At 40.0% G+C, this 16,387-nt stretch overlaps 1 protein-coding gene across 1 annotated transcript; it reads right to left on the bottom strand.

Annotated features, from left to right (window-relative positions):
* Positions 1-1,389: 1,389 nt before the first annotated feature.
* LOC118372779 (ectonucleotide pyrophosphatase/phosphodiesterase family member 7) lies at positions 1,390-6,252 on the bottom strand. The gene is made up of 5 exons (XM_052502932.1): positions 5,924-6,252; positions 4,497-4,642; positions 3,305-3,928; positions 2,959-3,181; positions 1,390-2,674 (listed from the first exon to the last, which is right to left on the bottom strand). Exons 1-5 carry the CDS (start codon positions 6,159-6,161, stop codon positions 2,604-2,606), a joined length of 1,302 nt encoding a protein of 433 aa, XP_052358892.1. The 5' UTR covers positions 6,162-6,252; the 3' UTR covers positions 1,390-2,603.
* Positions 6,253-16,387: the final 10,135 nt, after the last annotated feature.

Here is a 16,387-nt window from a genome sequence, read left to right as displayed (position 1 = left end):
CAGCAGACTGGTATAGGGATTGATTGAATATGTCCGTAAACACACCGGCCAGCTTGTCTGCGCATGCTCTGAGGGCGCGGCTGGGGATGCCGTCTGGGCCTGCAGCCTTGCGAGGGTTAACACGTTTAAATGTCTTACTCACCTCGGCTGCAGTGAAGGAGAGACCGCATGTTTTCGTTGCAGGCCTTGTCAGTGGCACTGTATTGTCCTCAAAGCGGGCAAAAAGTTATTTAGTCTGCCTGGGAGCAAGACATCCTGGTCCGTGACTGGGCTGGGTTTCTTCTTGTAGTCCGTGATTGACTGTAGACCCTGCCACATGCCTCTTGTGTCTGAGCCATTGAATTGAGATTCTACTTTGTCTCTATACTGACGCTTAGCTTGTTTAATAGCCTTGCGGAGGGAATAGCTGCATTGTTTATATTCGGACATGTTACCAGACACCTTGCCCTGATTAAAAGCAGTGGTTCGCGCTTTCAGTTTCACGCGAATGCTGCCATCAATCCACGGTTTCTGGTTTGGGAATGTTTTTATCGTTGCTATGGGAACGACATCTTCGACGCACGTTCTAATGAACTCGCACACCGAATCAGCGTATTCGTCAATATTTCCATCTGACGCAATACGAAACATGTCCCAGTCCACGTGATGGAAGCAGTCTTGGAGTGTGGAGTCAGCTTGGTCTGACCAGCGTTGGACACACCTCAGCGTGGGAGCCTCTTGTTTTAGTTTCTGTCTGTAGGCAGGGATCAACAAAATGGAGTCGTGGTCAGCTTTTCCGAAAGGGGGGCGGGGCAGGGCCTTATATGCGTCGCGGAAGTTAGAGTAACAATGATCCAAGGTTTTACCACCCCTGGTTGCGCAATCGATATGCTGATAAAATTTAGGGAGTCTTGTTTTCAGATTAGCTTTGTTAAAATCCCCAGCTACAATGAATGCAGCCTCCGGATAAATGGTTTCCAGTTTGCAAAGAGTTAAATAAAGTTCGTTCAGAGCCATCGATGTGTCTGCTTGGGGGGGGATATATACGGCTGTGATTATAATCGAAGAGAATTTTCTTGGAAGATAATGCGGTCTACATTTGATTGTGAGGAATTCTAAATCAGGTGAACAGAAGGATTTGAGTTCCTGTATGTTTCCTTCATCACACCATGTCTCTAACCATGTCTCGTTAGTCATGAGGCATACGCCCCCGCCACTCTTCTTACCAGAAGGCCGTCATTGTAAATAAGAATTTGTTCTTAAAATAATGTGTTCTTAACTGACTTGTCTAGTTAAATATTGTTTACATTTATTTTAAAAATGATATCCCCAGCTGGCTGCAGGTGGTAATAACACCTTTAGATCCAAAACCTGTTTCCTGTTAAACATTTTAATTTTAAAACTGCAATACTCATTCATCGTGCACGTTTATTAAAGCATAATAACAACAAATAAATATACAGTTGGAACAAATATTTAAACAAAAAATATGACTCCAAATAAAATCTGACATTTAGAATGAAAGGCAACAACTTCTCAAAGGAATCAGGCTACTTGAAACCCCTGAACCATCAGTGGGCAGGTGTCAGTATTACATGTAGGTTCTAGACGAAGTTATTTCAGCCAATGCTGACTGGTTTGATTATTAAACATACACTCAGTGGGCAGGTGTCAGTATTACATGTAGGTTCTAGACGAAGTTATTTCAGCCAATGCTGACTGGTTTGATTATTAAACATACACTCAGTGGGCAGTTTGTTAGGCACACCACCCCGTTCCCAAAAATGGTTAGCAGACAGTGTGTCACGTGGCTGTGGCTTGCTATACACTGAGTGTACAAAACATTAAGAATACCTGCTCTTTCCATGACATAGACATGCAACTCAATATTAGGAAGGTGTTCTTAATGTTTTGTACACTCCGTGGATAAAGACGGCTTGAACTTTAGAATGGACAAAATGAGTGACTTTAAGCGACTTTGAGCATGGTATGTATGATCGTCGATTCCAGGCGCGCCGTTTCCAGTGTCTCAGAAACGTCCGGCCTCCTGGGCTTATTATATTATGCACAACTGTGTCTAGGATTTACCGAGAATGGTACCAAAAACATCCGTTCAGCGGCAGCCCTATGGGCGAAAACAGATCGTTGATGAGAGGTCGAAGGAGAATGGCAAGAATTGTGCAAGCTACAAACAGGCAAATAACTGCGCAGTGCAACAGTGCTGTGCAGAACGCCATCTCGGAGCGCACAACACATCCATCCTTGCCACAGATGGGCTATTGCAGCATGAGTCCATGGCCCCATCCTGCCTGGTGTCAATAATAAAGGCTGTTGGTGTAATGGTGCGGGGAATGTTTTTCCTTGATACCAATTGAGCAACGTTTCCATGCCCTGAAGAATTCAGGCTGTTCTGGCGCAAAGGGGGTCCGAACCGGTACTAGATAGGTGTACCTAATAAACTGGAAACAGTGTATAATTACAATCAGATGGATATTGTTGATGAACATCATAGTGAATGTGATCCTCCTTAAAAATATTTGTTGGAGTTTTGGTAATGATTGATTCAACTATGCAAATGTTTTCAGTTAACGAACATTACGGAAAATAACCAACATCATAAATAACTACATGACAAATAAAATGTAGACAAATATCGATGCCAAAACACCAAGGGACATCTGATTTCTTCTCCCACCTGAGTAGAGAAGAATGGCACCATTAGTTATGTGATATATTTTAGGCTGGGTTTCTGTACAGCTATTTGAGATATCAGCTGATGTACAAAGGGCTATATAAATAAATTTGATTTGATTTGATATAACCATTTGTCATGTCAGTCTTGATAATTATCTTATAGAAGAAGTATAATCAGTGGAGCACACATTAAGGTTGATATCTTCCTGTATTAGAATGAATTAATAGACCCTTTCATGCATTTTGATACTAAAATGCTTTCTAGGAGAAGCTCCCAGCTCGTACCGTTCTGCACCAGCATGCCCTCAGTGACAGATAGGGAACCATTGTTAGGGGCTGGATCTATCTGCAGCAGCTTGCACATTAGAGGGTAGATGTGGACACTGTCAAAGGGCTCGGACAGATAACTCTTTTTGAAATCTGGTCCAAAAGCACGGAAGATGGTCTTCATGTCCATTTCGTCCATGTGGAATCCATGATCTCCTTTGTTTACGTAGACGATGAACCGCTGTTGAAATTACATGCATATCATAATTGTTTTTATTTTTTAAATCTGTGATATTGGTACTTTACCATTTTTTACTTTATACATAGTATGTGAAGTGTCTTTAAAGTTAATATCAGTACCTACCGAGTTTAAGTTGAAACCTAGATCAGCAATGACAATAATAGGCTGCATTCTGTCATTCTTGGACAAATGAAAGTTCTCTGGCATATCTTCCTTCTTGTAGACTGTGAGGTTTGGGGCCTTCATGAGAGCATCATAAACCTGCTGTTCCTTTCCTTTCTTCGGCGTGATCATTCCAAACCCGCCGTAGTCAAGGAGCTCAAAATAAACCAAGTTGAAGAAATTCAGGTATTTAGAGAGGATTATTTCATCTACAAGAGGTCTTTTTTTGACGGTGGTCATGCCATGGTCAGAGGTGATGATGATGTTCAGGTTTTCTGTCAAACCATCTCGCTGGATGGCCTCCCTCAGGTATCCGATGGTGCGGTCAATCTGCTTTATTATGGTTTTCCTGTCAGGATGGTCTGGTCCTTTGGCATGACCCACGTTGTCAGGCTCTCCATAGTACAGAGTCACAAAGTCAAAATCTTCTTTGGTGAACCAGCTCAACACAGTGTCAATATTCTGTTGCCACTCTGTTTCGTTATCATCTTGTAGACCTGTTTCCTCAACCACCACCCGGTTTACACTTTGACCACTGTAGTTGGCGGCTCCTCCTGGAAAGAAGAAGGAACCTGTTTTCAGGCCCTGAAAGAGAAGAAAAGGTATGTATGCTTGTATGTATGCTTCTAATTACAGGGTGTAGTAGGGCTCTTAACTTTCATTAGAGCAACTTCATTCACCTAAAAATAATCAAGTCAAATTAAATGTTATCTGTCACATGCGCCAAATACAACACCTTACTGTGAAATGCTTACTTACAAGCCCTTAACCAACAGTGTAGTTCAAGAAGAGTTTAAGAAAATATTTACCAAATAAACTAATGTAAAAAATTCAATAAATTATAAAAAGTAACACAATAACATAACAATAACGAGGCTATATACAGGGGGTACCGGTACCAAGTCAATGTGCAGGGGTACTGGTTAGTTGAGGTCATTTGTACATGTAGGTAGGGGCGATGTGACTATGCATAGATAATAAACAGCGAGTAGCAGCAGTGTACAAAACAAATGGGGGAAGGGGGGTCAATGTAACTAGTCTGACAGTGGTTTCTGTAGCTGTGGGTAGGAGGACTGTAAGCTAAATCTGCATATTAGACAAATAACACTTGTGATATTTTATGTCCAGGATCAAATCATGACCAGTTCCTCACCTGGTTCTGTGCTGTAATCCACAACGGTAAGGCTCCATTGTCCCACCACTCAGACCTCTTCAAGGTAGCTTTATGGACGACTTTCTGATGAGTTGTGGAATTAAACATCATATTGTGGACAACTCCATGATCCTCTATCCATCTCCCTGTGAGAGATATGAGAAGAAAGTAGAATGATATGTAAATATTTTTTAATGCCAGTGTAGCTGATGTGAAATGGCTAGCTAGTTAGCGGTGGTGCGCGCTAGTGACGTTTCAATCGGTGATGTCAATTGCTCTGAGACCTTGAAGTAGTGGTTCCCCTTGCTCTGCAAGGGCTGCGGCTTTTGTGGAGCGATGGGTAACGATGCTTCGAGGGTGACTGTTGACGTGTGCAGAGCGTCCCTGGTTCGCGCCCAGGTCGGGTCGAGGGGACGGACGTAAAGTCTATACTGTTACACCAGCAACCTTCCAGTTTGAATGGTCTTTTCGTCATGACATTATGATAAACAGTATCCAAAACCTCAGTGATGTCTTATCAAGGATATCGAAGATGGCATTTACAACTTTAATTGCTGTACTATATTTTTTTATTTTTATCACTGTCATATAAGAGAACATTTAGAAATTGTCTGTAGATTTGTAGGTTTTTCCTGCATTAACAAATGAAAACATAAGGTGATTTCCATTTCTCAGGAATAACTCTAGGGTCAGATTAAAGTGAGGTCATTTGCCCAGAGATAAAGTAAGCAGCAAGTTTGACCAGATTTGTATTTAAATAGTTAGGACCCGAAGGATATGTACAGTATGTGCACATATACAGTGTACATTTGATTTATTTTCTTTTAATTGTACCTTTATTTAATTAGGCAAGTCAGTTAAGAACAAATTCTTATTTTCAATGATGGCCTAGGAACAGTGGGTTAACTGCCTTGTTCAGGGGCAGAACGACATAATAGATTGTCCTAAAAATCCAAAAGAACATTTCATTTAGATTTGAGTAATTTAGTAGAGATAAGAGCGACTTACAGGAGCAATTATGGTTAAGTGCTATGCTCAAGGGCACATCGGCAGATGTTTGACCTAGTCAGCTCTTAACCACTAGGCTTACCTGCCACCCAGAACACTGGCAAGTGAGGCTACTTAGTAACGTGAGTGAGATCATGGTCAGGACTGGCATTTTCTGGGCACATGCCACAAACAAAACTGTTTTTATGAAAGAATTGAAATATTTGGCCAAAGAAATCAACAGTCAATAATCCATCTACAGTAGTAGGCTACATTTGACTTCAAAACCAGTTTTGAAACAGTAACTTGGGCCCGTAGTCACATGTTACCCAAGGAAATACTTCTTATTTTTGATTAATATGCACCTGATTGAGAACTTCAAACACGCTGCTCAAATGCACGCAACAAGTCAATAGCATTTTGTAACTCTTCTGCCTTACCAGTTATGGTGGTAAAGTGAGATGGGGACGTCATGGTGATAGCCGGAGGGGTGATGTACTTTGCCTTCACTCCATCTACCACTAACTTGTCCATGTGAGGGGTGTCTACGTCTTGATCATAGTCCCATCGGAAACCATCAAAGGAGATCACTAGCAACTTGTTGTGTGTCCCCTTGTTCAATGGTTTGCTCTCGACACTGAGAAAAACTGCCATTCCCAAATACAAATACAACCACATCTTGATGTCTTGGCTTGTCTGCACTAACTAATCCTGTTGGGCTTGATGGATGTCATTTATAGTCATCATTGTGGTCAGGAAGATAACATGTGTTCTTTGAAGAGTGTTATCTGCAAAGGACAAACCTTGAATGTGCCTTGCTTTAATAGACAGGAGGGGTGTTATCAATTGTTATCTGAAGAGAGCTTTCACCTAAGATGCCTAGAGATTAGTCTATGGACCCAAGAGTGTTATTAACCCAAGACTAAGATCTGTCTACTCAGCTACTCAGCATATAGGTAGAGTTATCTTTAGTTGTGAAGTAATGGGTCAGGTAGGACCCTGTAATGATGCTCTAAACAGTGTGCCAGAGCCCTGAGGTTAAACAAGGTATTTGACAGACTCTACTTCTATGCTTTGTACCTGAGTTGGCAGATCTTATTATTATGATGATTATTTTTTAACCTTTGATGTCCAAAATACTCCTCCAACAGCTTCTGTCCAAGTCAATCCACCGTATCAACAAAACAATAAAACATGACCCTGAAAATATGAACTTTCCTAAAATCAATCTACTAAAATGTCATTGTACATGATAGTAATCTTATCTAGGTGACCTCAGACAGTGTCCCAACCCATTAGGGGTCGCAGCAGGTGACTTTGCTGATAACTGCTTTATTGAGGAAAAGTTAGACTTTCTACGACTGTGATACTGTATGTGGTTATCTCACCTAGCTATCTTAAAATGAATCAATTAACTGTAGTTGCTCTGGAGCCATAGGAGGACAGGCTCATTGTAATGGCTGGAATGGAGTTAATGGAACGGAGTCAAACAGATCAAACACATGGAAACCACATGTTTGACTCCGTTCCATTCATTTCTTTCCAGCCATTACAATGAGCCGTCCTCCTATAACTTCTGATTATTTGAAGTTTAATGAGCTTTTGTAACTGTAACTGATCAGAAAGCAGTCTATCTGCTATGACACATTTCTACCCCCCCTCCCCCAATAACGTTGATATAATATCAAATAATACTCACATTTACCCTTTCATTTTTATTGATCATTCAATATTGTAAAGGAAATAGCCTACCAATGATGTCATAGAAATGTACACTAAACAAAATATAAACGCAACATGTAAAGTGTTGGTCCCATGTTTCATGAGCTGAAATAAAATATCCCAGAAATTGTCCATACGCACAAAATTGATATTTCTCTCAAAATGTGCACAAATATCTTTACATCCCTGTTAGTGTGCATTTCTTCTTTGCCAAGATAATCCATCCACCTGTTGTGGCATATCAATAAGCTGATTAAACAGCATGATCACCTTTTGCTGGGGACAATAAAAAGCCACTCTAAAATGTGCAGTTTTGTCATACAACACAATGCCATGTTTTGGGAGCGTGCAATTGGCCTTTGACTACAGGAATGCCCAATAGAGCTGTTGCCATATAATTTAATGTTAATTTCTCTATTATAAGCCACCTCCAACATAATTTTATAGAATCTGTCAGTAGTTTTAGAGAATTTGTCAGTAGTCCAACCTGCCTCACAACCGCAGACCAAGTGTACGGTGTTGTGTGGGCGGGCAGTTTGATGGTTGTCAACATTGTGAACAGAGTGTCCCATGGTGGCGATGTGGTTAAATGTAAATGTTATGGTATGGGCAGGTTTAAGCTACAGACAACGAGCACAATTGCATTTTATCGATGGCAATTTGATACCATGATGAGATCCTGAGGCCCATTGTCGTTCCATTCATCCTCCGCCATCACCTCATGTTTCAAGGATCTTTACACAATTCCTGGAAGCTGAAAATGTCCCAGTTCTTCCATGGCCTGCATACTCACCAGACATGTCACCGATTGAGAATATTTGGGACGCTCTGGATCTTCGTGTTCGACAGTGTGTTCCAGCATTCCCGCCAATATCCAGCAAGTTTGCACAGCCATTGAAGAGGAGTGGGACAACATTCCGCAGGCCACAATCAAAAGCCTGATCAACTCTATGCCAATGAGATGTGTCCATGCATGAGGCAAATGGTGGTCACACCAGATACTGACTGGTTTTCTGATCCACACCCCTACCTTTATTTTAAGGTATCTGTGACCAACAGAAGCATGTCTGTATTCCCTGTCATGTGAAATGTATTTCAATTGACTGATTTCCTTATATGAGCTGTACCTCAGTAAAATCTTTGGAATTGTTGCATGTTTTGTTTATAATGTTGTTCCTTATAGTAAAAACGTGTTTCGTAAGCCTCAATACTTATACCCCTCATATCCTCTGTCTTGTCCTCAAGAGCAATTACTAACATAATTAGTCACTAAACCTAGGGCTATGTGTGAGAGGCTGATTACCATAGAGTGAACAAGATCTGACGAATGGCTTTCTGACAGATCAATACAGAGTGGTGAACTAACGTGAAAGCATCTATTTATCATTTTGAGAGTATGTGGTGGGTACGAAGCACAAGATATTTCAAGTGTGACAGAGGTGTTAACTAATTTAAAACGACAGCCACCAGAGGGCAGTATTGTCAAGTTAGTGATAGCGCGGCGCGCAGCAACATCTCATTGAAGAAGAGGGTGCATCTGAAGTGATGCGGGAGCCAGTGAAATCATCTTTGGGACTGTTCTCCAACCGTCTTTCATAAAGAGGAAAGGGGGAAACACAACTAGATTGAACGTCAAGAGGGCAGGTTCCTCTATCGCTGCTGATATAAAAAATGGATTGAGAATGGGGTTTGGTTCTCTGTGTGTTGAAGTCATCTTTCTTAGCCGAGTTTGCTCAAATCGGAGCATTTGAATTTGAAAAGTTTTTTTTTGTCAGCATCACTGGTTTGGGATTATTTTTGTTCATGTTTTCATAAGGTGAGTTTAGAATCAATGACAAAGTATTTTCATAAACATGCATTGAAAATGGTTGATATTGAAATTTTTAAAAATAATATCTGTTATAATTCACTTTGTTGATCAAAATGTTTCTGATGCTGGAATTCCCCAGTTTTACATAGGCCTAGTTTATTATGTGTGACACCTGCCTGTAGATTCTCAAGGCTTTCTTTTCAAGGCTGAATAATGGACAGGTTGTAGGAAAGGCTACATCAATCATATATTTTGCAAGTGTTGCAGGAAAATGTGTTGGTAACAGTACTTCAAATATGTCCAGCAACAATGAGGTCATATCTGCCTGTCACCATACCTGCTCTTGCCAATCTGTGTTATTACGCAACTGAATTGGGCTGTGGAACCTGGTGGTTTTTATTGAATCTGTATGAAGTTATGAGCATCCTTCATTCACCCTGAATGGATTAACAGGGCAGGGTCATTATGGTTTCGTCACCTAATATGAACAGGGATGGTTATCTGATGTAGTTTGTGCTGCAGGTCACTAGAGTACCCAGTTAGCACATCATGTTCTGAGAACCATATGTTTCTTAGTGCTTGGCGAGAGTGGGGTTGTACTACGGTTGTTTTGCATACAACCTTCCCATAACGTTTCCTACAGGTTTCCTCTATTCAAAGTCATGTTCTCAGAATGTTCAGAGAACGTTAAGAAACAACGTTCTTCTGTGGAAATTTCAGTACTTAAAAGCATAACGTTTTCTGCATGTTTCCTCGTGGTTCTATTTAAAGTCATGTTCTCAGAGAATTAAGAAAACTGTCCATAAAAACCACAAGAAAACACAAGTATAGTTCAAAGAAGGTTCTAAGAATATTATTTAAAAACATATACGTTCCGTTCTCAGCATCAACAAAACTCTCTATCCTCTATCTGGTTAAGTGTGTTCAGGTGTGTTGGCTTCACCCACTAATTGGCCACATCTGATGTTAATGAGTGCTTGTTTCCTTTGACATAGGGTCTGTTTGAATAGACTAAAATGAACAGCTTTGTATGAGTTAAAAAAACATGTCATGCCAGCTCCATCCTGATGGCGTGGTCGACTCATTTCATGGATAGGGAGCAGGAAATCATAGGTTTGAATCTCACAATAATAAAAAAAGTTACCTTTATTTAACTAGGCAAGTCAGAACAAATTCTTATTTACAATGACAGCCTACACCTGCCAAACCCGGGCGACACTGGGCCAATTGTGCACCACCCTATGGGAATCCCAATCATGGTCATGACACAGCCTGGATTCAAACCAGGATGTCTGTAGTGACACCTCTAGCACTGAGATGCAGTGCCTTAGACCGCTGTACCACTCAGGAGCCCGATGCCATGCCACAATAACAATACATGTGTTTCAGGATTAATGCCTAAGCAAATACATGTCCATGTGTTTCCATGATTAATGCCTAAGCAAATACATGTCCATGTGTTTCATGATTAATGCCTAAGCAAATACATGTCCATGTGTTTCCATGATTAATGCCTAAGCAAATACATGTCCATGTGTTTCCATGATTAATGCCTAAGCAAATACATGTCCATGTGTTTCCATGATTAATGCCTAAGCAAATACATGTCCATGTGTTTCAGGATTAATGCCTAAGCAAATACATTTCCATGTGTTTCCATGATTAATGCCTAAGCAAATACATGTCCATGTGTTTCCATGATTAATGCCTAAGCAAATACATTTCCATGTGTTTCCATGATTAATGCCTAAGCAAATACATGTCCATGTGTTTCCATGATTAATGCCTAAGCAAATACATGTCCATGTGTTTCAGGATTAATGCCTAAGCAAATACATGTCCATGTGTTTCAGGATTAATGCCTAAGCAAATACATTTCCATGTGTTTCCATGATTAATGCCTAAGCAAATACATGTCCATGTGTTTCAGGATTAATGCCTAAGCAAATACATGTCCATGTGTTTCAGGATTAATGCCTAAGCAAATACATGTCCATGTGTTTCAGGATTAATGCCTAAGCAAATACATTTCCATGTGTTTCCATGATTAATGCCTAAGCAAATACATGTCCATGTGTTTCCATGATTAATGCCTAAGCAAATACATGTCCATGTGTTTCCATGATTAATGCCTAAGCAAATACATTTCCATGTGTTTCCATGATTAATGCCTAAGCAAATACATGTCCATGTGTTTCCATGATTAATGCCTAAGCAAATACATGTCCATGTGTTTCCATGATTAATGCCTAAGCAAATACATGTCCATGTGTTTCCATGATTAATGCCTAAACAAATACATGTCCATGTGTTTCCATGATTAATGCCTAAGCAAATACATGTCCATGTGTTTCCATGATTAATGCCTAAGCAAATACATGTCCATGTGTTTCCATGATTAATGCCTAAGCAAATACATGTCCATGTGTTTCCATGATTAATGCCTAAGCAAATACATGTCCATGTGTTTCCATGATTAATGCCTAAGCAAATACATGTCCATGTGTTTCCATGATTAATGCCTAAGCAAATACATTTCCATGTGTTTCCATGATTAATGCCTAAGCAAATACATGTCCATGTGTTTCCATGATTAATGCATAAGCAAATACATGTCCATGTGTTTCAGGATTAATGCCTAAGCAAATACATTTCCATGTGTTTCCATGATTAATGCCTAAGCAAATACATGTCCATGTGTTTCCATGATTAATGCCTAAGCAAATACATTTCCATGTGTTTCCATGATTAATGCCTAAGCAAATACATGTCCATGTGTTTCCATGATTAATGCCTAAGCAAATACATGTCCATGTGTTTCAGGATTAATGCCTAAGCAAATACATGTCCATGTGTTTCCATGATTAATGCCTAAGCAAATACATGTCCATGTGTTTCCATGATTAATGCCTAAGCAAATACATGTCCATGTGTTTCCATGATTAATGCCTAAGCAAATACATTTCCATGTGTTTCAGGATTAATGTCTAAGCAAATACATGTTCATGTGTTTTCATGATTAATGCCTAAGCAAATACATGTCCATGTGTTTCCATGATTAATGCCTAAGCAAATACATGTCCATGTGTTTCAGGATTAATGCCTAAGCAAATACATGTCCATGTGTTTCAGGATTAATGCCTAAGCAAATACATGTCCATGTGTTTCAGGATTAATGCCTAAGCAAATACATTTCCATGTGTTTCAGGATTAATGCCTAAGCAAATACATGTCCATGTGTTTCCATGATTAATGCCTAAGCAAATACATGTCCATGTGTTTCCATGATTAATGCCTAAGCAAATACATGTCCATGTGTTTCCATGATTAATGCCTAAGCAAATACATGTCCATGTGTTTCATGATTAATGCCTAAGCAAATACATGTCCATGTGTTTCCATGATTAATGCCTAAGCAAATACATGTCCATGTGTTTCAGGATTAATGCCTAAGCAAATACATGTCCATGATTAATGCCTTACATGTCCATGATTTAATGCCTAAGCAAATACATGTCCATGTGTTTCAGGATTAATGCCTAAGCAAATACATGTCCATGTGTTTCAGGATTAATGAATAAGCAAATACATTTCCATGTGTTTCCATGATTAATGCCTAAGCAAATACATGTCCATGTGTTTCAGGATTAATGACTAAGCAAATACATGTCCATGTGTTTCCATGATTAATGCCTAAGCAAATACATGTCCATGTGTTTCAGGATTAATGCCTAAGCAAATACATGTCCATGTGTTTCCATGATTAATGCCTAAGCAAATACATGTCCATGTGTTTCAGGATTAATGCCTAAGCAAATACATTTCCATGTGTTTCCATGATTAATGCCTAAGCAAATACATGTCCATGTGTTTCCATGATTAATGCCTAAGCAAATACATGTCCATGTGTTTCAGGATTAATGCCTAAGCAAATACATTTCCATGTGTTTCCATGATTAATGCCTAAGCAAATACATGTCCATGTGTTTCCATGATTAATGAATAAGCAAATACATGTCCATGTGTTTCAGGATTAATGTCTAAGCAAATACATGTCCATGTGTTTCCATGATTAATGCCTAAGCAAATACATGTCCATGTGTTTCCATGATTAATGCCTAAGCAAATACATGTCAATGTGTTTCAGGATTAATGAATAAGCAAATACATGTCCATGTGTTTCCATGATTAATGCCTAAGCAAATACATGTCCATGTGTTTCAGGATTAATGCATAAGCAAATACATTTCCATGTGTTTCCATGATTAATGCCTAAGCAAATACATGTCCATGTGTTTCCATGATTAATGCCTAAGCAAATACATGTCCATGTGTTTCCATGATTAATGCCTAAGCAAATACATTTCCATGTGTTTCAGGATTAATGTCTAAGCAAATACATGTCCATGTGTTTCCATGATTAATGCCTAAGCAAATACATTTCCATGTGTTTCCATGATTAATGCCTAAGCAAATACATTTCCATGTGTTTCCATGATTAATGCCTAAGCAAATACATGTCCATGTGTTTCCATGATTAATGCCTAAGCAAATACATGTCCATGTGTTTCCATGATTAATGCCTAAGCAAATACATTTCCATGTGTTTCCATGATTAATGCCTAAGCAAATACATGTCCATGTGTTTCCATGATTAATGCCTAAGCAAATACATTTCCATGTGTTTCCAGGATTAATGCCTAAGCAAATACATGTCCATGTGTCTTACTTGTGCTTGGAGTTCAAAACAGTTCAACTAAGCTGGCAGTCTTATTGGAACATGTTCTCAGAATGCTATTTAATTACCTTCAAATAACCTGTCAGTTCCGTTCTCAGAACTTTAATAAAACCTCCCAGGAAAACTTTCCGGGAACCATAGAAAAATGTTCTCAGAACCTCCCTACAACCTAAAAATGTACAGTCCCAGAACAGGAGAAATGTTTACTTCCGTTCTCAGAATGTTTAAATAACTTTCAGTTTTAACGGTAAGGAAACTTATGACTTCGTTCCCAGAATCAATAATGTACATTCCTACAACTTCCAAGGAACTAAATGTGCTAGCTGTGTATGCTGTTACAGGTTAGTCATCTAGCAGATGCTAGCTTTGTGATTCCAGCTCCCAACCTTTCAGTTACTGGCCCAACACCTTTAACCACTAGGCTACCTGCCACCCTGTTGCACTGCCCTACTTCAGTCTAACATCTCTCCCAGTCTTTCAATAGAACTATTTTGACTATTTTGACCTATGGAGGGCGTGCAATCAACACCCTGAATTTGAACCAAGAACCGTGCTTGACTTGGGCAGGAGCTCACCGGAGCTGAGTACTGGCACCTCAACATTTCTACTGCTTGATCTCCTGTTCCTCTTATAGAATACTATAAGTATTTTAGGTCTCCTGCTCCTAAATATAAACATGAGTACCGGCACCTATTTCAGTCCAAGTCAAGCACTGACCAATAATCGTGATTGACAATAAAAATGGCTTCCTTCTGAAGGCATGTAAAATAATAACAATAATACTACTTTTTAAATAAAGACCTGTAGCTTACACACATGCAGGCATTAGCAAAAATATAGTAAATTGATCAAGAGAATTATACCTAACCAAATGATCTTGTCTGATCAAGTGCAGCTGCATGCCTACACACAAACAGTTGCTCAGAGAGAGAGCGGTTAGAGGGAGTTCCCCCTAAAAGAAGCCAACAAGGAACTGATCGTGATGTTTATATAATATAATAATAATAATAATATATAATATTAATATAATATATGTTTCTATGAATATGCAAATACACCTGAATCTCTCTCCTGTGAGTGGCTGAAAAACATATCTGATGTGTTATTGCCAGCTGAGTCTAACTCATACTGCTCCTGTTGATGGCATTCACAGGAGGTTGACGGCACCTTAATTGGGGAAGACGGGCTTGTGGTAATGGCTGGAGCGTAACGAGTGGAATGGTATCAAATGCTACATCAAACACATGGTTTCCATGGTTTCCAGGTGTTTGATGCCTCTCCATTTGCTCCGCTCCATTATTATGAGCCGTCCTCCCCTCAGCAGCCTCCTGTGATGCCTTTCCATTTGCTCCGCTCCATTATTATCAGCCGTCCTCCCCTCAGCAGCCTCCTGTGATGCCTTTCCATTCCGTCCTACCCTGGCTTCTGTGTGTGTGTAAATGAATTAAGACAAGTCATTCATTCTCTGCCATTTTAAAAAGAATGAAGAGCTGGGGTTTGTTAGCACTGACATGTGTTGGTCAACCTGATGAACTGACCACTGTTAAATAAATAAGGACGTTCATTGGAAAGGTAAATGAATGGATATCCAACTAATAACACACGCTTCCCTTTTGCTTTTGAAATGCATTGTCAGTTTCTGGTCTGCCTCTGAGAGCACGTATGAGTAATGAGTAGTCCATGCACACTGACTGCTGTATGATTCATTGTTTTCAGGTTTCCTGTAAGAGGTGTTTTCTCACTGCCTTCTGTTTCCATGAATAGCAAAGAGGCATTTTTATCATTGAGAGATATCAGCTTACTGAAACCAGGACGTCTTGAGGCATCACTTCAGACTGACAGAGACACAAATGTGTCCTTCGCCTTGCTGAGAATTCCATGACTACAGACAGAGAGTCCGAGATGACCCCCCCTCATGTCCCTGCATCTGGTTTTCAGTGGCTAGGGTGAAATTCAGAAAGTATCCTTTCATCTGTAATTGAGCTGAGCGACTTATGCTTTTTCAAACCCTATAGCCCTGGAGCGCTGCGGATTGTGCAAGCTTTGGTTTCAGTCCAGCACCGACACCACTGATTCAAAGGTTTTTATCATAAGTAGTTGAATACGGTGTGTTAGTGCTGGGCTGAAGCAAAAGCATTCCTATAGTTTGACACTGTCAGAGTGAGCAGGTGTTGTAGTGTAGCTGTAACATTGTACCAGTGGGAGTGACATGTTGAACATAGTATCTACCCACTCAGTGGAAGCTGAGTATCTACCCACTCAGTGGAAGCTGAGTATCTACCCACTCAGTGGAAGCTGAGTATCTACCCACTCAGTGGAAGCTGAGTATCTACCCACTCAGTGGAAGCTGAGTATCTACCCACTCAGTGGAAGCTGAGTATCTACCCACTCAGTGGAAGCTGAGTATCTACCCACTCAGTGGAAGCTGAGTATCTACCCACTCAGTGGAAGCTGAGTATCTACCCACTCAGTGGAAGCTGAGTATCTACCCACTCAGTGGAAGCTGAGTATCTACCCACTCAGTGGAAGCTGAGTATCTACCCACTCAGTGGAAGCTGCTGAGGGGAGGATAGTTTTCATATGTTTGATACCATTCCATTCACTCCATTCCAGCCATTTTTATGAGCCATCCTC

This window comes from Oncorhynchus keta, unplaced genomic scaffold, assembly GCF_023373465.1.
Source record: "Oncorhynchus keta strain PuntledgeMale-10-30-2019 unplaced genomic scaffold, Oket_V2 Un_contig_16603_pilon_pilon, whole genome shotgun sequence".
Classification (NCBI taxonomy): Eukaryota; Metazoa; Chordata; class Actinopteri; order Salmoniformes; family Salmonidae; genus Oncorhynchus; species Oncorhynchus keta.
The sequence above is the reverse complement of the archived record's forward strand: the minus strand, read 5'-3'. Positions and strand labels throughout refer to the sequence as shown.

Coding starts and splice junctions, on each gene's coding strand:
- LOC118372779 (XM_052502932.1), bottom strand. CDS start 6,161: ATGTGGTTGTATTTGTATTTGGGAATGGCAGTTTTTCTCAGTGTCGAG. Junction 3,929..4,496: donor GGATTACAGCACAGAACCAG/GTGAGGAACTGG, acceptor CTTCTCTTTCAG/GGCCTGAAAACAGGTTCCTT. Junction 2,675..2,958: donor GGGCATGCTGGTGCAGAACG/GTACGAGCTGGG, acceptor TTCTCTACTCAG/GTGGGAGAAGAAATCAGATG.